The 22963-nt window shown below is 33.4% G+C and overlaps 1 protein-coding gene across 2 annotated transcripts in view; it reads left to right on the forward strand.

Moving 5' to 3' along the window:
* LOC131929916 (uncharacterized) overlaps window positions 1–22963 on the forward strand; it is a 54845-nt gene that overhangs the window by 26601 nt on the left and 5281 nt on the right. For both annotated transcript variants that reach the window (XM_059286297.1, XM_059286298.1), the window contains 7 exons: window positions 6193–6319; window positions 8923–8975; window positions 11491–11564; window positions 11705–11819; window positions 17472–17594; window positions 17719–17851; window positions 17987–18106. In XM_059286297.1, coding sequence (XP_059142280.1) covers window positions 6193–6319; window positions 8923–8975; window positions 11491–11564; window positions 11705–11819; window positions 17472–17594; window positions 17719–17851; window positions 17987–18106 — 745 coding nt within the window. The remainder of the gene's footprint in view (window positions 1–6192; window positions 6320–8922; window positions 8976–11490; window positions 11565–11704; window positions 11820–17471; window positions 17595–17718; window positions 17852–17986; window positions 18107–22963) is intronic.

Raw genomic sequence — 22963 nt, forward strand, 5'->3', positions numbered from 1 at the left:
TTTTCTGTTTTTTTTATGGAGATCTGCTCTAGATAAAATTAGAGTAAAATTGTCTTCTGAAAAAAACTATATTTATTTGAAGGACTTTTTTTTTGTATAAAAAAGAAATATGCTAAGACGCAGATGTTATGGAGAATTCGCTCCATGTTAAAAAGCTGTTTGTGCTGATTGTGTGATGTGCATAGCCATCATTCATTGTAGCTCAGCTGTGCTCAGGTCAATGCAATTAAATGAATTTAATGTTGTTATTTTGACATTAATACTTCTAGATAATACTAACTACAACATGTAAGGTTCTGGAATTTTAGGAGGTTTTTTTGGACGTAGATGAACGGGTGTTATCTATAATATAAGCCTGGGGAAGTTTGTCAGTCAGTCAGTCTTCGCTAGATATTTTGAAACTATAAAGTTAGACACCTTTTTTTAACCTTTCGTTTTTCCATTTTTGATGTTCGAAAATATGTACATAATCTGATGTTGATGTAAAATAAAGTTTCGCTTTTAAACCTGACGGTCTATGGGGCAAGTGAAGTAGAGTTCACCTGTTTCTGTGACCTTTCAACACTATGATCAGCCGCCTTTACTTTCCCTAACGTCAGTTAGGTACCCATCGGAGTTGGGTGGACTCACTGACTTGAACCCTGATTCGAACGCGAGACTTTCGGGTTAGCAGTCCAGCTCTCTACCGCTAGACCAATCCGTTAGACACCTACATGCTGTAATTTTGCTGAATCTGTCTTCTGAAATTCTTAATTAGGGTTTATTTATATAACAACTTAAATTATTTGATTGTCGGCAAAGTTTTTTTTACATTTGCATACGTCATCAAACGAACGTTAAGAAAATATTAAATAAAAGCAAGTTGCTAAAACATATTAAACGGATCAATGTCAAAAAATAATTTCGCTTATATGCCTAGAAATATGGGTTTGTATTTGCTTTGCGCTGTGTTTGTATTTTCTTTTGGGTTTCTGTGTGACGTTTGTTTGTGGGGTTTTTTGTGTTTATGATTGCATTGTGTTTGTTTTTTCTTTTGTGTTGTGTTTGTTTTTGCGTTGTGTTTGTTTTCTTTAGTGTTTTTGTTTAGTTTTGTTCTGTTCCATAGTTGGTACATTTAAAAAGATTCACCGTGGCGAAGCACGGGTAAGCAACTAGTAATATAATTAGCATGGATTGATAAAGTTCAACGTGGTAGGTAAAATACGGATATTTTACATACTGCCTTTATTTATTTAATACTCTGCACGTACTGTTTACTAAATATGTTTACTCGATAACAGTTTACATTAGAAGCAGCCCATAACATGTAGGATAAATGTCCTCTATGTTTACTTCTATCTTTCCATTTGCGGACAAGCTGGTTCGTATTATAGGCGTTTACTGAATTGAATCAGGCGCGTCCACCGGCGTTTCATGATGTTCGATTTGGCGCCCCGTACTATCCTGTCAGCCCTATGATGCATACTTTCGTTTTATACTGTGCGATATGCTATAGATATGAAGAGTCACTTAAGTCCTTCACTAAATCAAAGCTAGAGCGTCCTCCGGTGCTCGAACTGAGTTCCTGTGAGCGCTATGGCGCCTACTTTTGTTGAAATGAATGCAATAGATTATGGATAACTTGGGGTATTATAATTGTTTATTAAATTGAACTAAACGGTCCCGTTGGCGCCCCGGCAGGGTGCGACTTGGCGCCACGGGCTAGACTGTGAGCAATATGCGTTCATGTTTGCATTTAAATATGTATTTATGTTATACGTTAATGTTTGCTTTAAGTTTGGCGTTTATGTTTGTCTTTGCGTGTTGCGTTTGCAGCTTGCGCTAGCGTTTTCGTTTGCTTGTTTTTCCGTTGGCGTTTGCAATTGTGTTGCATTTTTGTTTGTGTGTACATTTACGTTTTATTTGTGATTTTGTTTGCCTAAGTATTGAGTTTGTGTTAGCGTTTGTGTTTGCATTTGCGGTTTTGTTTTTGTGTAGCGTTTGCATTTGTATTTGCGTTTGTATCTTACATTGTGTTTGTGTTTTCTTTTGTAATTGAGTTTGCTTTTGTATTTGTCTTTCATTGTGTTTGTGTTGGCGTTTGTGTTTGTATTTTATTTTGTGTTTGCGTGCTGCGTTTGCAATACGTTTGTGTTTGCATTGGTGTTTGTGTTTGAGTTTTCTTTGTGTTTGTATTTGCCTTTGCGTTGTTTTTGTTTTGTGTTTGCGTTTGTGTTTTCTTTTATGTTATTGTTGCGTTAGCGTTTGTGTTTGACTTTTCGTTTGTTTTTCAGTTTATGCTTGCTTTGTGTTAGCGTTTGTGTTTGCATTTGCGGTTTTGTTTTTGTGTAGCGTTTGCATTTGTATTTGCGTTTGTATCTTACATTGTGTTTGTGTTTTCTTTTGTAATTGAGTTTGCTTTTGTATTTGACTTTCATTGTGTTTGTGTTGGCGTTTGTGTTTGTATTTTATTTTGTGTTTGCGTGCTGTGTTTGCAATACGTTTGTGTTTGCATTGGTGTTTGTGTTTGAGTTTTCTTTGTGTTTGTATTTGCCTTTGCGTTGTTTTTGTTTTGTGTTTGCGTTTGTGTTTTCTTTTATGTTATTGTTGCGTTAGCGTTTGACTTTTCGTTTGTTTTTCAGTTTATGCTTGCTTTCGTGCTTGCATTTGTGTTTTCAATGTGTTTTTGCTTATGTGTGCGTTTGCGTTTGATTTTGTGTTTGTGTTTGCCTAATTTTGTGTTTGTGTTTGCCTAATTTTGTGTTTGTGTTAGTGTTTTCGTTTGTTTTTTGCGTTTGCATTATGTTTGTGCCCTTTTTTAAATTTTTTTTTGTGTTTGCCCATGCGTTGTATTTGTGTTTGCTTTAGTGTTTTCTTTTGTGATTGCGCTGTGTTTGTGTTCACTTTGTGTTTGCCTTTGCGTTTTGTTTGTGTTTACCTTTTTGTTTGAGTTTTGTGCGTTTGTGTTTGTGTCTGCATTGCATTTTCTTTTGTGTTTGCGTTAGTGTTATCTTTTGTGTTTGGTTTTGTTCTGTCCTGAAGTTAGTACATTTTAAAAAGTTTCACCGTGGCGGAGCAAGGGTATAAAATTAGTTAAATATACAAAAGTATATGTAGTGCAAGATTAATAATTACTATAGGCCTGTAAAAATTACTATAATTACTATACTTAATAAGTAACCAGTGTTTGTGAAAGTTTCAATTTTATATAGTCCTCCAAATAAAAAATATAAAATAAAAAAAAAACGGAAACAGGTATGCCTTACGTCAAACGTCCAAAAAAAAACCCAAAAAAATTGTTTTTGCCCACGTCGCCCCAATATAGTAGCTTTTCACTTCATATTTTTATAATAAAAAACCGGAAGTGATCTTCTTTAAACTTACTCGAATATCCTAATTTATAAAAGCCAATAAGCGCAATTCTCTCTATCTTTCTCTGTCCACAAAATATTTTCACAAGATATCATATCAGTACCTTCAGCGATATATGGAAAACTTGATACAGACTTTTGTTGCAAATAATATGTTAGATGTTTTAAATGTATAAACAAAATTTTATTTAAAGAAAAAAAATAAAAGGTAAAGGCATATTCGAATAAAGAAAAACAGTTTTAATTATGCAACCGGAAACATGTTTATAGTTGTGACAAGAACGCGATTAACAATAACGTCACAAATGTTTACTCTAAGGAAAGAACACAAAACTAATAGCGTCATCTTCCGATTTTAGAATATAAAGAAATGAACAATTCCATTCAACTTTGGTTTAGATCCACGTAAGCTATGAAATGTATACAATACAATATAATAAAAAGCTATTTCAGGCCTTAATTATTTTTATTGAAATCTTTGTTTGTTTAGCTATGGAAAGGGCTAATTTGGGATAAAATTTAATTTCAAAGAATAGGGCCTATTCGCGTAAGATCAGTTTCTTAAGTACCTCTTTTATTCTCCAAAAAGCCATAGTGTCTAAATAGCTGAGATAATAGTGTAATTAATACCAAGCGGGTGGTATGGGTTTGAGACACACAAAGTTAAAGGCTATCTTAAATATATTTTTTTCTTTTTTCTCTTTTTATATGTGAATGATAAAGTTGCCTTTCGGAACTCGGCGAGACACGGGGCAGGTGAAGTAGAGTTTAACTGTTTCTGTCTGTTCAGCATATGAAGGGATAGTGTGGTCAGACCCATGATCAGCCGAAATATATGTTTTTAAAAGACAAAAACAAAATAACTACAATTGAACAGCCGGGTTTTGAAAGAAATCTTTTAAGTCTGTCAAATTTAAGTATTTTAATCAGCGAGTGCATTTAATATGGTATTGTGTTGACTAATACTGTATATAATTTGGTTTTAATTTTTCTATTAGGTATTGTTATTTTAAAAAAGCATAAATATAGAAAGTACATAAAACAAAACCCCTTTTTTTCATAATCTTAACAATGTTTTATTCCATTGCTCTTTATCAATAAATTTTTTCTTTTCCTAGGCTTCCGATAATGACATTTTTAAAAGCTGAATTGCAATTTATTTCATTACTAACTTTCCATAGGTATATACATTTTCTTCAGGCATCTCTACCGTTTCTTCCCCTGTCACCTCCAAACGCAATCCGAATCCCCCCCCCCTACGCACACAGAACCCCCACACCCTCCGGACAGTTTTAAATGCCGCTCCCCGGAGATAAATATCTAAAAGAAAAACTGGGTAGCCTTTTGTAAAGCGAAGAGAGCTAAAAGTCACCAAAATTGCCCATATCAAATTTTCAGCGATTTCCGATAACCGGAAGTGGAACTTTTTCTACTTTCAATTTTTCAGAAGCCTATAACATAAGTACTATTTCAGAGAGATACATGAAATTTCACATATAAGTTAAAGATCTAATTCTCTGCCTTCAGTCAATTTTTAAGAAACTTCCGTTGACCGGAAATAGCAATTTAGGCTAATTCCAATTTCTCAACAAAAAAAACGCATGTAAATTTATTAAAAGTATTAATAATATTCCGCACTATTATAGAAATTTTATTTGGCGTTCACTTGGTGTGCAATTGTTTTTTCTACGAGATTCTATTTTTAAAAGTTTAAGTAATTAAAATTGAATTAAAAATGTTGTCTATATCCCTTGTTGCCGAGAAAGTTTAGTGGAGATCACTCCCGGTTTATTTTTCTGCACGATTACAATGCTTTCTCTATACACTGTATACGAGAAAGTAAAATAAGAAAAGCCAATTGAAATTATGTGCTTATTGTTTTAAGTTTAAAAAAAAAACTTGGGCTTATGCTATTTGTGATTGTGTTGAGTTTAGGTTATAGAAAAAAAAGTTAAAAATGAACATTTTGAAACGTCTTAACTTGTTTACTACTTATAATAAGTAACTAATATAAACAAATTTAATATCTACTGTCTTAAAATCTTGAGTACTTAAAACAGCATTTCTTTTTTGTTAAAAAAAAAACAACCTCGGTGACTGTTTATAAAAAAACAGTACAAACAGGCCTACTGGAAATAACAAAGAGAAGAAGATCCAAAAAGAAAAGCAGGCTGAAATCTTAGTTAATTGGCCCATGGCACGCATACCATGTTGACTTGTAATACTTAATTGTGTTTGAGGTTATCCCCTTTGATTTTAAAATAACAAAGAAGTAGTAGACGTAGTTGCAATTTTCATGTGTTGACTTACTTGACTTAGTCCTCTTTGCTCCTTATGGAACACAGGGCCTCCACCATTTCCTTCCATTTCTTCCTATCCCCGGCTATTAATTTTGTCATATCCCAAGACATCCCTGTTGGCTTCAGTTCTTCAAGAAGACTCCGCCTCCAGGTTTGTCTTGGGCGCCCTCTTTTCCGCTTTCCCTGGGGTTTCCACTCAAGCGCTTGGCGTGTAACATTTATGTGAGCCTTTCGCAGTGTGTGACCCACCCGGCGCCACTTCCTCCTTCTTATTTGCACACCTAAAGGCTCCCGCGTCGCTCTCCATATGTATATGTTCGTCACTTTGTCCTGCCATCTCAGTTTCAATATCTGTCTAAGGCATCTATTCATGAAGGTCTGTATCTTTGCTGTGCTTGCTTTGGAGACTCTCAATGTCTCTGCTCCATACAGCAGAACTGCCTTGACGTTAGAGTTGAATATCCTAATTTTTGTGGTAATGGAGATGGCCGACCTTTTCCATGTGTTAATAAATACATTTTCTGAACATTTTCTTAACATAGATGGAACAACTTAAAGATATGAAAGTGGAAGAACGTGATGAATTTCAAGCCATCATGCACATGGTTGAAAACACATGGAAGGGAGAAGATGAAATGACAGAAGCTATAAAGCGTCTAGAAAATCAAAGTAAGACCTACTTTAAACATTGATAACACTAAAACGATTGACTTCGAAATCACGCGGGCTGCTGAGGGCCCTATGATACGTTTTTTTTTAATAATGAGGAAAATTAACCAAGGTTAGATTATTAACACTGTGTTGTTTCCTATTGTCCGTAAAAGATTCAAATAATTCCAAAACCTACAGCTCTCAAAATAATGTAAATATTTACGTAAAAAATTTAGTTTATAAAGGAAACTCAAATAAAAAATAAGTCACTAAAAATAACTTTGTAACGCGAGGAAATCCGCTGTACGGTTTCCTCACTTTGCAAATGATGCAATAGGCATCTATTTTTAAACGATCCAATCAGAAATTGAGATCGAGTTTCTAATAATATACCATTAGAAACGCTATCAAATTGCATCAGTCACACTGATGTTTATAACACTTCAAAAAAATGTTCATGTTAAAAACCCTTTTGATTTGTGTAACTTTAGCTAATAATGCAATCTGCATCATTGTTTCTGGATGCTATGTGGCGCTCTGGGTTATCATGTTAGCACATTGGCACTTAGTTATTTTTAAAGAGCCAACAGCCCTACGCTGCGCCTCTGCGGTAGTGTTATTGGGGGGCTCCTGAAAGTGCCTCTCTCTGTTTCTAATACATGGGTGGTTAGGATGTTTGTTATACCTCATTATTTCGGTGAGTGATTAACGAACATTCAAGGATTTCATTTGGTAGTATAGGTAAACCCGTGTCCCGATAACTATGATACAAGCGCAGGCATTGTTTACATTTAAATAACACAGTTTTAGAAAACAAGGTCACACGTCTAAGTACATATGATTGGCAAATGAAATCCTTCTAATATAATTCGTCACTTTCTTCTATCCCCGCGATAACGCGCGGGGGACGGGTACGCTAGTATCCTTATTTAACACAAGTTGGAGTAGTTTGATAAGTCTGCCTACTAATTTGGTCACATGTTTAATTAATTCATAAAAACATTAGTCAGGCGACCAATTAAGTCAAATTGAATGTCATGATGCATTCCTTCATGTCTTGACCAAAGTACCAATTACGAACCGTATTTGTCAGTTAGAAGTGCCTGCAATTTCGCTCCACCGTTTCGATCTAGACTGACGACAGACTGACGAGGAAGTGAGTTAAATAAAAGCTTGTAAAAATACTATAGTTGAAAAACTGGACTATGCAATTTTGTCCGGATGTTTGCATGTGTCTATAAACACGATAACTTGAGAACCGTTACAGCTAGGTTGATGAAATTTCATATATCAGTATTATATACAATTTCTAGATCTGTATCAACTTTTCAGTGTTTTTTTGATAACCGGAAGTAGCACTTTTTCAATTTTCAATTTTTCAAAAGTCTATAACTTTAGTACTATTTAAGTTAGATAAACGAAATTTAAAATATAAGTAAAAGATATAATTATCTGCCTTTATCAAGTTTTTTCCGTTGACCGGAATTTGTAATTTACGCTATTTCCGATTTCTCAAAAAACGCATGTGAATTTATAAAGTACTAATAATATTCCGCACTACTACGCACATTTTAATTAGCGTTCACTTGGTGTGCAATTCTTTTTTCTACGAGATTCTTATCTATTTTTAAAAGTTTAAGTAATTAAAAATGGTTTAAAATATTGTCTGTATCCCGAGTTGCTTTCCCCCTAGTGATATATAAGAACGTTCGAGAAAATTTAGGGGAGATCACTGCGGTTTATGTATATACATATTATTCCAGATTTGTAATTTCTATCAACTCGTATGTTTAGCGATTCCCGGTAACCGGAAGTGGTACTTATTCTACTTTCGGTTTCTTAAAAGACAAAAACTTGAGAACTGTTAAATTAAGTTAGGTAGACGGAATTTCATATGCAAATTTTGAATTGTATGATCTTAAAATTTGATGAATTAAATTATTTGATGACCTCAGAAAACCGGAAGTGATCCTTTACTTTAAATCTGGTTTCTAAAATACCGATAATGTGAGTACCGGTTCAGTTAGTTGGACAAAATTTCATACATGGGTATAAAATATTACTCAATTGATTCCCTTAAATTTTAAGTGATTTCCGGTGAGAGGATGTAGTACTTTACGCTATTTTCAATTTCTCAAAACTATATGAATTAGATAATTTTACATTACTTTTTCTGAGTATTTTTTCTACGTGATTCTATTCTATTTAGACAGAAAAATTGGTGCTTTATAATGCGGTATTTAGCTTTATTACAGATTAATTATATAAACTCAGGATTTTATTATTTTATAGAATACTCTCATAAAGTATATTCTAAGAAATTTTCACTTTCTTGTATTAACGAGCGGCTTTGTCACAAATTTCTATATTTCTTTTGCACAATTGCACTGAAAATGCCACCCACCACCCTGTTTAGGGGAGATGACTCCCGGTTTATTTTCAATAGCTGTTATTGTCATAGAATTAGAAGAATCTGTGTCCAAATAAAGCTAGCGACCCGATTCTTGATAGCCACTATGAATTATTTATAGTATTGGCAATTAATTGGTTACATTGATATTGTTTTTAAAATTTGCTTTGTTATTTATTACCTGCTTAATATTGCTTTGATTGTTTAACAGATTTCAACAAATCAATAATACAGAAACTGTTGTTAAATCATGAAGATTATAAGGTAATTCTTTAAAATTACTAGCCGTCCCGGCCAGGCCCTGCACTAGCCTCTGAAAAACTTATCTGTAATTAACCATGACTTGTGTGTTATTAAGCAGCATATACCAGGCATGGACGTTTGACAAAAGAGCATATAACCCTAAACTTAACTCTAAATTTAAACTTAACACTAATCAAAACTAACCAAAACCAAAACACAAACACAAATACAAACAAAAAAACACAAACGCAAACCAACCAAACAAACAATAACTCAGAAAAGGATGCAATAGCTAAACGCGAACATAAACACAAACTTAAATGCATACTTCCTATAGCTTAGATCAAAATTAAACCATACCAGGGAGCCGGTGCCCCTCCTGATTAAATTTGGTAAAAGATTGTAATATCTCAAAGTATACATAGTCTGAAGCACGAAAGTTTGCGCCATAGCGCTCACGGGAAGGCTCGAAGCGCCCAATAGCACTCTATTGGGGCTCTTGAAAACACCCTGGATTCAACTTAATGAAGTACTTTAGTAACCCTTCTTATCCATAGTCTATCGCTCTCTTTAAAACGAAAGTATGCGCTCACAGGATAGCCCACGGCGCCAAATCACACCCTGCCGGTGCGCCTGCGGACACGTCTGATTTAATTCAGTGATCGACTATTATACTCCCAGTTTGTCCTCAAACCGAAAAATAGAACTAAATATAGAGAACATTTAGCAGCGGTTTATAAACTGTTATTGATTAAAAATAATTAGTAAATAGTACTTTCAGTGTATACAATAAATAAAAGGCAGTATTTAAAATATCCGTGTTTTATCTACCACATTGCACTTTATTAATCCACGCTTATTATATAATTTTTGTCCAACATCAAAACAAACTAATAAGCAGTATTTTTGTCTTCCCGATTTAAAGTTTCTGAGCATGGGAGGATGATGAAAACCAAAATAATTAAAATGCTTATTTCTAAACCAAATGCTATAATATTTATCCTTTACTTATAACTTAAAATAGTCGAAAATTTCATGCCGTTGCCATGGTGATTGCGGTGATCTTGGATTTTTAAAACAATTTTAACATTGAAATAACTATCTTAATTATTGTAACCCCATGTTATGTTGAGAAAACTAGAAGTTTTGAGTTTTCTTTCTTCTTACATAGACGAAAAACTGCTAGTTCATTTCACAATTTTATTTATAATAGTAAAATCCACAAAGAATACTGATCATTCATTCAGTAATCAAACATCCAACGTTCGATATAGCACTTATACATAGAGTGCGTGAATACACAAGATAAAATCACAGTAATAATATTGGATACATTTCAAGTTCTAATAGTCAACACACATAGCTTCCCCTTGTATTCATCTAGGCGGCCTCCTCGAACATCTCATTTACCCCGATTATATAGACCTAGATTCACTCTCTTCAGTCAGTGAGCGATCTCCAAAAAAGCATGCAAAATACAGTGATTGATCGCTCACGCATTCCATTCCGATGGCCAGGTTTTTAACTATCCAATACGTTTAACTCCAAATAAAATTCATAAGAGACTGTCTGTTGAAATTATTACTAAAATTGATCACAATTTTCTCTGTTTATTCTGTATACATATTTCAACAAAACTGATAGAACACATTTTTAAAAATCTGTATTCTTTTTCTTTAAAGTTAAAATTGTGTATTTTTTGCCCACATTTCGATTTTTTAAAAGTAATTTTCAGAAAAAAATATTTAAAAACAAAAGTATTTTAAAATTTGATAATGTAATCTATCACGACTGTTAGCAGCTTATATCTCTATAATCCTACAAGTTATTATCGAATTTGCATAAACCATCTTTCATTGTTTTTTATGTTAAAAGGGTAAATAAAACCCAATATAATCACATGACATTTTCACCAATTTTGTTTTTTAAATTTTAGATTTCGTTCTTTAAGTCATAACTATGTACTAAATATTATAGCATTAGGTTTTGAAATAAGCATTTTGTTTATTTTGGTTTTCATCACCCGCCCACACCCTAATGGAAGTAATATTTGTGTAAGATTTAGCAAGGAAAGTAATTGGTACTAAAGGGACAAGGGGAAGTACTTTGTACACGTTTTTCAAACACAATTTTAATTTTTGTTAAGGGTGATTGATTTCCTTTAATTTTGTTCATTCCGCATGACGTTAATTAAAGTGATAAGTTTGGAAAATGAAACTTGTTTTACAAAATCATCAATATTTATTTTTTTTATCATTAATCAAATTCATTTTAAGAATATTATACTATGACCATCGTGTTTTTTACTCTTGAAAACACTATAATTTGTATAACGTAGTGATAATATATCCTTATTGAAAAAACCAAGTGTAATCCATAAATGACATCTCGCTTCTGGTGTTGAGAGAGGGGATGACTAGAAAGTGTCATTTTATGTGGAAGTGGGGGATAGCCAAAATATGTATGTCAACTATTGATATTCCTTGTAACAAATAAAGCCTTTACAATTAATATACTCTACACGGAATATTACCAGAAATACAAAGAAGAACTTAAAAATGAAGTTGTCTTTGCTTCAAGCACAATTGCAAGTAAGGAGCTGATTATATGGTATGTGTAATTTTTATTTCATACAAATATATCTTACAATCATTTACAATTAACAAACAAGAAAGTGATAATCGAACATAACATTTAAAAGATTCCAAAATAAATTATTTAATTTTGATAAAAATTAACAAACGTCCTAGCTCCAGAGAAAGGCGTGCAGTAAATTCTAAACAAGACCTAGAGGAGCTAATATGCAGATTTGAGAAAATTAGAGACAAAGAAATACCACGTGGTTTTATTGTGAATCCTTATATCGTAAGTTCTCATTACTTTCATCGCCAATAGAATATTACATATTCTGATGGCTTGGAAAAAATTCACTTGTAATATATATATATATATATATATATATATATATATATATATATATATATATATATATATATATATATATATACATATATATATATATATATATATCATAAATATATATATACATATATATATTTATACATATATATATATATATATATATATATATATATATATATATATATATATATATATATATATATATATATATATATATATATATATATATATATATATATATATATATATAAATAACATAAATATATATAAAACAAAAGACAGACAGACAGACAGACAGACAGACAGACAGACAGACAGACAGACCGACAGACCGACAGACCGACAGACCGACAGAACGACAGACGGACAGACGGACGGACGGACGGACGGACGGACGGACGGACGGACGGACGGACGGACGGACGGACGGACGGACGGACGGACGGACGGACGGACAGACAGACAGACAGACAGACAGACAGACAGACAGACAGACAGACAGACAGACAGACAGACAGACAGACAGACAGACAGACAGACAGACAGATAGATAGATAGATAGATAGATAGATAGATAGATAGATAGATAGATAGATAGATAGATAGATAAGTAGATAGAAGGATGGTCCCAGAAAATGTTGTTCGTAAGTTATGTAAATGATGTAAATTCAATTGAACTATATAGCCCTAAAACAAGAAAAAGCACAAATGACATGCAAGATTATTCTGTCAGTAATAAAAGGGGAGAGGAAAGCATTTTTAGCAAAGTGGCGTCTATTTGGAGACTTTTTAAAATCGACGTTTTAGACAATCAAATTTGTCAGAGATTAATTTATTTTCGGATGGCACGTCGATGTAAATTACTTGCAAGATTTCTTTTAATGCAGCAATTATTTAAGCATATAGATCTAGTACTAGACATGGGTTAAATCATGATACCATTAATGAAGTATCTATGTAAACAACGCTATTAATAACAGCTGTATTGGCTTGCCATTCTTAAAATAACCATTACGATGAATTGCTTTCTGTAAGCCATGACGGGGGGTGGGGGGGGGGGGGACAATATCTACCTCCCTAGGCTTATGTATTACAACTAATCAAAACCAATGCCGTGAATAATTCACTCACATGAGGTTGGAGGCAGAAGCCTAAATATTAAAAAAAACATGAGTAAAAAAATAGACTTTATAATAAAGTCTGGCTGCCCAACGTTGTCTGACATAACCACAATGGTGACAACAAGTAGATACATGGACAGAAAAATTTTGCCCAAGGCCAACACGCATCATATAAGAGAAAAATAAAAAGAGCAACTATCTTACCAGGTTTGCAGAAATGAAACAGCAAAGTAAAACTAATGGATGGGCCAGCGATGATTTTTTATGCTTCGGATGGTCCAGGCTCTGACCACATAGACACCTTCCTCATCCCCTCGACATTGAAAAGAAAAGGAAGCTCTAACTTTCTAACAAAACGGACATACATACACCTTGCATACTGCGCTTCCAAAATTAGTCCCTAAACCACTGATAACAACCAACACATCACGAAGAACTCGACAGAATTAAACAAAAAGACATAAATTTTGACAACAATATAAACAAAATATATATATACAAACTAGCTGTAGACAGCGACGTAAACAGATACACAGCGGCGCCATGATTTGGGACTACATAACCAAAAGCACGAACAGTTTACAAAAGGAAACGATACATTCGCCTTTGCAGTTACAGATAATAATAATAATAATAATAATAATAATAATAATAGTAATAATAATGATAATGATAATGATAATGATAATGATAATGATAATGATAATGATAATGATAATGATAATGATAATGATAATGATAATGATAATGATAATGATAATGATAATGATAATGATAATGATAATGATAATGATAATGATAATGATAATGATAATGATAATGATAATGATAATGATAATGATAATGATAATGATAATGATAATGATAATGATAATGATAATGATAATGATAATGATAATGATAATGATAATGATAATGATAATGATAATGATAATGATAATGATAATGATAATGATAATGATAATGATAATGATAATGATAATGATAATGATAATGATAATGATAATGATAATGATAATGATAATGATAATGATAATGATAATGATAATGATAATGATAATGATAATGATAATGATAATGATAATGATAATGGTAATGGTAATGGTAATGGTAATGGTAATGGTAATGGTAATGGTAATGGTAATGGTAATGGTAATGGTAATGGTAATGGTAATGGTAATGGTAATGGTAATGGTAATGGTAATGGTAATGGTAATGGTAATGGTAATGGTAATGGTAATGGTAATGGTAATGGTAATGGTAATGGTAATGGTAATGGTAATGGTAATGGTAATGGTAATGATATTGATATTGGTAATGGTAATGGTAATGGTAATGGTAATGGTAATGGTAATGGTAATGGTAATGGTAATGGTAACGGTAACGGTATCGGTAACGGTAACGGTAACGGTAACGGTAACGGTAACGATAACGATAACGATATTGATAATGATAATGATAATGATAATGATAATGATAATGATAATGATAATGATAATGATAATGATAATGATAATGATAATGATAATGATAATGATAATGATAATGATAATGATAATGATAATGATAATGATAATGATAATGATAATGATAATGATAATGATAATGATAATGATAATGATAATGATAATGATAATGATAATGATAATGATAATGATAATGATAATGATAATGATTGATAATGATTGATAATGATAATAAAAAATAATAATAATAGTAATAATAATAAGAAATAAGACACCCCAGACATTCACACTTAATATTAAGTAATATTTTAACATAAATAAACCAGGAGTAATCTCCCCTAAACTTTCTCGAATATTCTTATATAAAATAACAGGGGATGGGAACTCGGGCTATAGACATGATTTTAAATCCATTTTAAATACTTAAAGTTTTAAAAATAGAATAAAATCTGGTAGACAAATTAATTGCACACCAAGTGAACGCTAAATAATAAAGCGCATAATAGTGCACAATATTATTAGTACTTTTAAAATTTACATTAGTTTTTTGAGAAATCGAAAGTAGCGTAAATTACTACTTCCAGTCAACGGAGATTACTCAAAATTTAACAGAAGGTAGAGAATTACATCTTTTACTTACATGTGAAATTTCTTTTATCTATCTGAAACAGTACTCAAGTTATAGGCCTTTGAAAAATTTAAAGTAGGAAAAGTACCACTTCCGTTTATCGGAAATCACTCAAAAGTTGATACGGATCTACGATTTCGATAAAATACTTATATATGAAATTTCATCAACCTAGCTGTAATGGTACTCAAGTTATCGGTTTACACACGGACAGACAGACACACAGACACACAGACATACGGACAAGATTGCAAAATTATGTTTTTCCGTATCAGTGAGATGTCAAACGTCAGATTTGTAAAAATCTCCATTTTTTTTTTTTTGCACGATTACAAGACTTTCTCTATACTTCGTATATACGAGAAAGTAAAAAAGAAGGAAACAAAATAAAGAATAATACTTGAAAGTATTAACAATTTTAAGGACATCGTGAATCCCAAAGTTTAAGAGAAGCTATATTAAATGAAGGCAACTTTTTGGAACTTATTAAGCTCCCATCTAACAATGATGATTTGCTACAACAACATTTAAATTTTCGGTGACAGTAATGCAACATACTTAAGTCCACGTATATTCAAAACGACCTAATAAAGTCTATCAGCCCACATTTTAAAGAAAATAGGTGAACTTAAAATAGCTAGTTATTTCGAAGTGATTGTAGATTCAACTATCGATGTTAGCAGATATTTGTCTAGTAGATATTTTACAGAACACGGAGACACCATCGAAAATGTATTCAATTTAGCGAACTTCCAGAAGCTAGTGTAGAGGTGTTTTTTTTTTCAAATCGCTCTTACAGCATTCACAGGTTTAGGGCTGTCAATGACCGTGTGCTACTATCAGTGATATGATGGAGCAAACGCTATGTATGCTGAAATATCAGACCTACAAAAACAAGTTAGGGATATAGCTCCATATGCAATCTTTACACACTGCAGGGTTCATAATTTATAAATTACAGTATAGAACAAAATTGTTATCAAATATATTTTAATAGGACATAGTAATTAATGTTTTTCCCATTTAATTTCAAATAAAGACCCTTTTTGAAAACTGAGCAAAAGCAATATCTGCATTTACGCGTCTTATGCATTCAAATCTTTAGAATAGATATTATGCTATTGTAAAGTAAAACTTGATGCCCGAACCTGACTACTCATTATATATGTGAAAACCTGGATTCGCCTCTGGGTATACCTTTGCTATCTATAGTTATTGCCAACTTACTACACAGCTAGTTACGAAATACAAACAGTAAATGATTTATTGTCATTACTTTCATTGGACCTATGCTGTATGTGCTATTCTCTTTTACTGACTAACGAACATCAACACATAGGGTCTTTTTCTGACAACGCTTCACGCTGACTACCATTGTGTAAATCAGAACACTACCCAGATTTCCTGAGGCCACATGCCTTGTTAACAATCGCTCTCAAGAGCAAAAAATAGTTTTAACAATTGCGGACCACCAGGGCCCGACCAAAAAAGATTTTGATCATTCGCCTTGGCTGGTAACACTATGGTATCTGCTATATAATTATACTTAACGAGCCGGCCCGCGGCATAACATCCGCCGCTATTTAGTTGTTTTTTCTACTTTTCAGTAATTCATCATTTGTGAATTCGACAGTACCAACGCTGACACTGAAAATATTTCTTTAAAACACTATAAGTAGATCGTTAAGGACCATAACCCCCCTTCCTCCCCCCCCCCCCCCCCCAACGTTTAAAATCGTTTCAAACTAAATTATCTGCCCCTAATAGCCGTCACTAAACCCGACTCCACGAAGGTAAACAAAGCGTGAACCACAGCTCACTAAGACCATGTAGGGTTGGGGATGGTAGGGAGCGCGTTTACGGCTTGTTTTCTAGCGTCTCCCAGAAGAGAATTGTATATATAGATTATATCTCTCTAACATTAATTGGTAGTAATGGGAATCAGATTTATTCTTTATGTCTAATAATAATGTTTTCAATGTATGTGAATAACCTTACCCAAAACAAAAAAAATCAGGGTGGGGAGGGAATTATATTAACTATTTTTAATGTTGATTAAACATTAAAATAATTATTATACAAATAAAATATAAACAAAAATAGACTCTTTCTTTAAAAAGCGTGGTTGTCAAATACTAACAGAAAAGGTTGTAAAAATAGTGTTGTTAATAAATAAAGTTGACCAGAGGTCTTCTGTCATTCACTCGACCCACCTTGCAGTGACAATATAAAATGTATTACATAAACAACAGCCAGATTTAGGGACTAATCTGTGAGGGCACTTGTCAGGTTACAGATAGGTCAGTTATGCAGCCCTAGAAAAATTGATGATTCTAAATGACATTCAATGTTTTTGACAATATATTAATTTCAATAACAGATCTCACGTAATTCTGTGGAATTCAACATAGAAAACTACATGGCCGTAAGTGGTGCTGAAACTTGGAATTTATCATCAAGATCACCTGTACTAATACAAGCTCATAGTTTGCAAATTGAGTCGGTAAAAATAGATTAGGCCCAATGTTTTTTTTTATACATTAACTGTTTATGTAGACATGAATTACAAACCAGTAATTACAATTGGTACATTTAATTTATTTGTTGTTGTAAACATAAATCAACAGAAGGAGATAAAAAACTTTAATGGAGACGAATTAAGATTTATGTATGACTACAAAAAATCGGAGCATGTACTAACACTTTATAAAGTATCACATATTGCCAATTATGTTGTTATTGTGAAAGAACTAAAAGAAGGTACGTAAAAATATTTACTCCGAATTTATAAAGTTATTTTTAAAGGCAAACTTGCAAAATAAAACTTAATTGCCTATATTGTTTACATTTTTGTCATATTTCTCTTATTCTTTAAATCAATTTTTTTTTATTCAGGCAAAACTTTAGCACAAATATTTGTAGATGGCAAATTCAACAATGCTATTTATTTGTTATGCTTACACTTGCTTCAGTTTTATAATCTAACCCAAAACTACATTCATGGACCAATTCAAGGTAAGCAAAATAAATATAGCAAAACTAGAGATGTTGTAATATTCATCATGTAGTAGAAGGCTTTACAACAATTTGATTCCCGCAGGTTATGTCCAAACGGCATGTGAAATTTAAATAAACCGGGAATGATCTCCCCTAAACTCTCTCGGATATTCTAATATAAAACTAAGAGGGATGGCAACTGAGGACATAGACAATATTTGTAATCCATTTTTAATTACTTAAACTTTTTATAATAGAATGGAATCTCGTAAAAAAAGTATTGCACACTAAGTGAACGCCTAATAAAATGTGCATAATAGTGCGGGATATTATTAGTACTTTATAAATTTACGTGTGTTTTTGAGAAATCGGAAATAGCGTAAATTAGTACTTCCGGTAAACGGAAATTAATCAAAATTTGACAGGAGGTAGAGAATTAGATCTTTTACTTACATGTGAATATTCATATATCTATCTGAAATAGTACTCAAGTTATAGGCTTTTGAAAAATTCAAAGTAGAAAAAGTACCACTTCCGGTTATCGGGAATCGCTCAAAAGTTGATACGGATCTACGATTTCGATAAAATACTTACATATGAAATGTCATCAACCTAGCTGTAACGGTACTCAAGTAATACTGTTTACACACAGACAGACACACACTCACGCAGACACACAGACATACGGACAAGATTGCAGAATTATGTTTTTCCGTATCAGTCAGGTGTAAAACGTCGAGATTTGTAAAAATCTCGATTTTTTTTGCACGATTACAATACTTTCTCTATACTTCGTATATACGAGAAAGTAAAAAGCAGCCTCTTCTGACCTGAACTTTCATTGTGCATTTGTTTTCAGCAAAGACTGTTAGCAGCTGAAAGTTACGGGTCACTTTAAAATAATAACAAAAAAAAATAAGTCAAAAGTAAATTAGCCATAAAACCTCATAATGGATCAATTAAATTTATAAACCTTTTCATTAGAACTTATTGTAAACTGTAATAGTGCTGTAGTATGAGCAATTTCTTTAAGCATTTCTGCCATATGGTCTTTGAGAATATCATTATTTAATTCTCTTAAAACGTCAAATTGTTTGACTTAAGCTTAAGCCTAAAATCAAATCTATGTAATAGACAACGATCGGTTCTTAATATATCCCAATTTAGAGAATGATCGTTCTGTTTTAAGTAACTTTGCTAGACAATTATTAATCATAGTTTATACTAGAATACCCGTCATCCCTTGGATAACTGTGGGTTTCGGGGGTCATCCATCAAAAAACATCACGTCTGTCACTCAGAGGCATAGCGAGCCTTCCCGGCGCCCGGGGACAAACTTTTCGATTTTAACCCCCCCCCCCCCCCCCAAGATTTCGATTTTCAACCCCCCCCCACTCAAACTTTCGATTTGAACCCCCCTCAACCTTTCAATTTATTTTTCCAAACCATTTTGGCGCCCCAACATACGTCCCCCCGCCCCCCCCCCTTCACCTCCCCCCCTTCACCTCCCCCCCGCCTCCCCTTCCCCCCCCCCCCCCCCCCGCCTCCCCTTTCCCCCCCCCCCGCCTCCCCTTCCCCCCCCCCCGCCCCCCCCGCCTCCCCTTCCCCCCCCCCCCCCCCCCGCCTCCCCACCCGCCCCCCCCCCTCCTCGCTACGCTACTGCAGTGTCACTTATCGTCACAAAAACAGAGCCCACATTCAAAAATATGTTTCTTATCTTTTAAAAACACCGAAAACACCGATTTCGGACTATCCCTTCATATACTGACGTCACATGTGACCTACTCAACTCTACTTCACCTGCCCAGTGTCCCGCCAAGTCTCAGACAACATGTTTTTATCGTTTAAAAAACGATTCCAGCCGAGCATGTCTCTGACCACACTATCCTTTCATATGGTTAGGACAAAGAAACAGATGAACTCTACTTCACCTGCCCTGTATCCTGCCAAGTTCAGATAGGCAACTTTATCATTAACATCTAAAAAAAAAAATTGAAAAAAAATATCATTTTTTATCATTAACATCTAAAAAAAAAAAATTGAAAAAAAATATCATTGACATATTGGTCTAGAACCTGTACCACTCGCATGAGAGCGGACTACGCTACAAACTTAGCTATTTACTCGTGACGTCACAAATGAATTTTTATACTATACTTTGATGCAACTTGATTTCGAGCGTCTAGTCTAGAAGTAGTAACTTTCAAATTAAATTTTATCTTAAATTAGCCAAACAAAGATTTATATAAAATAATTAAGGCCTGAAATAGATTCTAGATGTATTAAGGCCTGAAATAGATTCTAGATGTAGAATTTACATTAAGTCTAGATTTAGAATTTACATTGAGTTTAGTGACCTAGATCTAGATCTAGGCTAGATTCATAAATTTCCTTCGACAGCTGATCTTTAGATCTAGAGAAATTTATTGTAAAACTAAATGAAAAAAGACAGTTGAAAATTGATATAAGTGTTGGAACGTAATAAATACAGCAAACGGACGTATTGTTAAAGTTATGACCGACAGAAAATTAGATTTAGAACGCGTTAAACTTTGGAATGGGAACACAATTTTCTTCGATAGACGCCGCCATTTTATTGTACTAAAGAGTCAACAAAAAAACTCTGACGTCACTATCAAGGGACGTCACTATCCCCACAAAAGTTTATTCAAAGTATTAACATTTTTAAAAAAATACGGTTAATTTAACAATGAATAAATCAATAAATTAATTAACGTCTTTAAATAAATTTGTGATTAACAGTCTGTCTGCATTAAAAAATTATTCTCTACCTACATACTATTTTACAGCTGTCCCGGTAGAGTCGAACATATCACAATAGTCAATCAGGCAAACAAACAAATAAATATTCAAACATGTAAACAAACTTGACTTTTAGTAGTATACTAGCCGTCCCGGCCAGGCCCTGCTCTGGCTTCTGTGAAAAACCTTTCTGTTAAAGACCATTACCTGTGTGTTTAGTAATCATCATAAACCCGGCATTGCACACCCAAACCAAAACCAAAACAACAAAACGCAAACATAACGCTAACACAATTACAAATACAAACGAAAACAAAAACCTAACAACTAACCCAACCACAACCACAAACACCAATACGAACACAAAGAAAAAAAAAAAAACGAAAAAGCAAACGAAAACAAACCAAATCCAAATGCAAAACCAACCACAAACCCAAAGAAAAAAACACAAACGAAAAAACAAACGAAAACAAACCAAATACAAACGCAAAACCAACCACAAACACAAATACAAACACAAACGCAAAGAAAATAAAACACAAACGAAAACGAAAAAAGAAAGAACAAAAACGAACCAAATCAAAACGCAACCACTAACGCAAACCCAACCTAAACACAAAGAAAACACTAACGCGAACATAAACGCACAGTGCTCAGAGTCTAGCCCGGGGCGGAATCGCCTGTTTCAGCTTAATAAACGACTATAGTACCCCAACTTATTCATAGTCTTTTGCACTCACTTTAATGAACGTAGGCGCGAAACCGAACACGGGAGGCCCGGGACCCCAAATAGCACCCTGTCTGGGCGCCAGAGGACGCACCATGACGTCACCGCCCGATTGAACTTAGTAAACGACTATAGTACATAACTTATTCATAGTCTTTTGAACTCACGCGAACGTATATACCATAGCGTACACCGTAAGGCCCGGGGCGCCAAATAGCACCCTGTCGGGGTGCCGGAGGACGCCCGGATTTGATTCACTTAAAGACTATAGTAACCTTTCTTACCCATAGTCTATCGCACTGTTAAAAACAAAATTATGCAGCATAGCGCTCACATGATAGCCCAGGGTGCCAAATCGAACCGTGCAAGGGCGCCGGCGGACGCGCCTGTTTCAATTTAGTGAACAAAAATGATAATACTCCAAGCTTATCCGTAAATGGAAAGAAATAAACATATAGGATTTGTAGGACCTGGCTTATTAAATGTTATTGATTTTAAAAAAATATATATATATTGAACAGTATGTTCAGTGTATAGAATAAATAAAAGGCAGTGTTAAAAATACCTAACGACATTGCACTTAATCAATCCCCGCTAATTATGTAATTTTTTTTTTCTTAACACCAAAAACAAAGTAATAAAATGTAAATTCTTTCTTCTTAAGAATTTTTTTTATTAAAGGGAAGTAACTGTGCAGTCAATACATTTCCGACACAATTTTAGAAATTTTATAAACGTCGATAAACTTTGTAAAAATTTTATGTCGTGTTCATAATTAAAAATTATTCTTCTAAGTAAATAGAATGAAAATTGTTTTTAAAGACTTTCAATGGTAATTTTTTGACTCGTAAATTTAGACTATGAGCACGATAAAAAATCTAACACTTAAATCCATAGAAGTGTCAACGACAAACTTTTTTGCCACACGTTACAAAACTGAGCTTTATATATTAGATAGATGCATTGAAAAATATGGTTATATGCTTGACCAAAGAACTATCGTTACTTAACAATACGGAATCAAAGCAAACAACATTTTTTTGCAAGATTAGCATTTCGGAAGATCTTTATTGTTATCCAAAACTGGGTCTTCCCAGGCTCATATGGTTAATCATCATTGATTCACTATTTTAAAGCACATTATGTATTGCTGTCAACAATTAGATAACAAGTCTCGATGCTGACTGCATATTCAGTAAGTGTCGGTATGTAACTGCCAAAGTGGGAACTGGCCTGCAAAATCGGAAAAAAATCTCTTTAGATTGACCAACCAATGCCAGATATATTCTTGATTTTGGACTTTATGTCCAGATAGTTATCAGACTTAACTAGATCTAGACAAACTAACAATTTTGTTACAAGTTTTATCTATAAAAGGGACAGTG

This window comes from Physella acuta, unplaced genomic scaffold (assembly GCF_028476545.2).
Source record: "Physella acuta isolate Inbredline_101_S28 unplaced genomic scaffold, ASM2847654v3 ptg001693l, whole genome shotgun sequence".
Classification (NCBI taxonomy): domain Eukaryota; kingdom Metazoa; phylum Mollusca; class Gastropoda; family Physidae; genus Physella; species Physella acuta.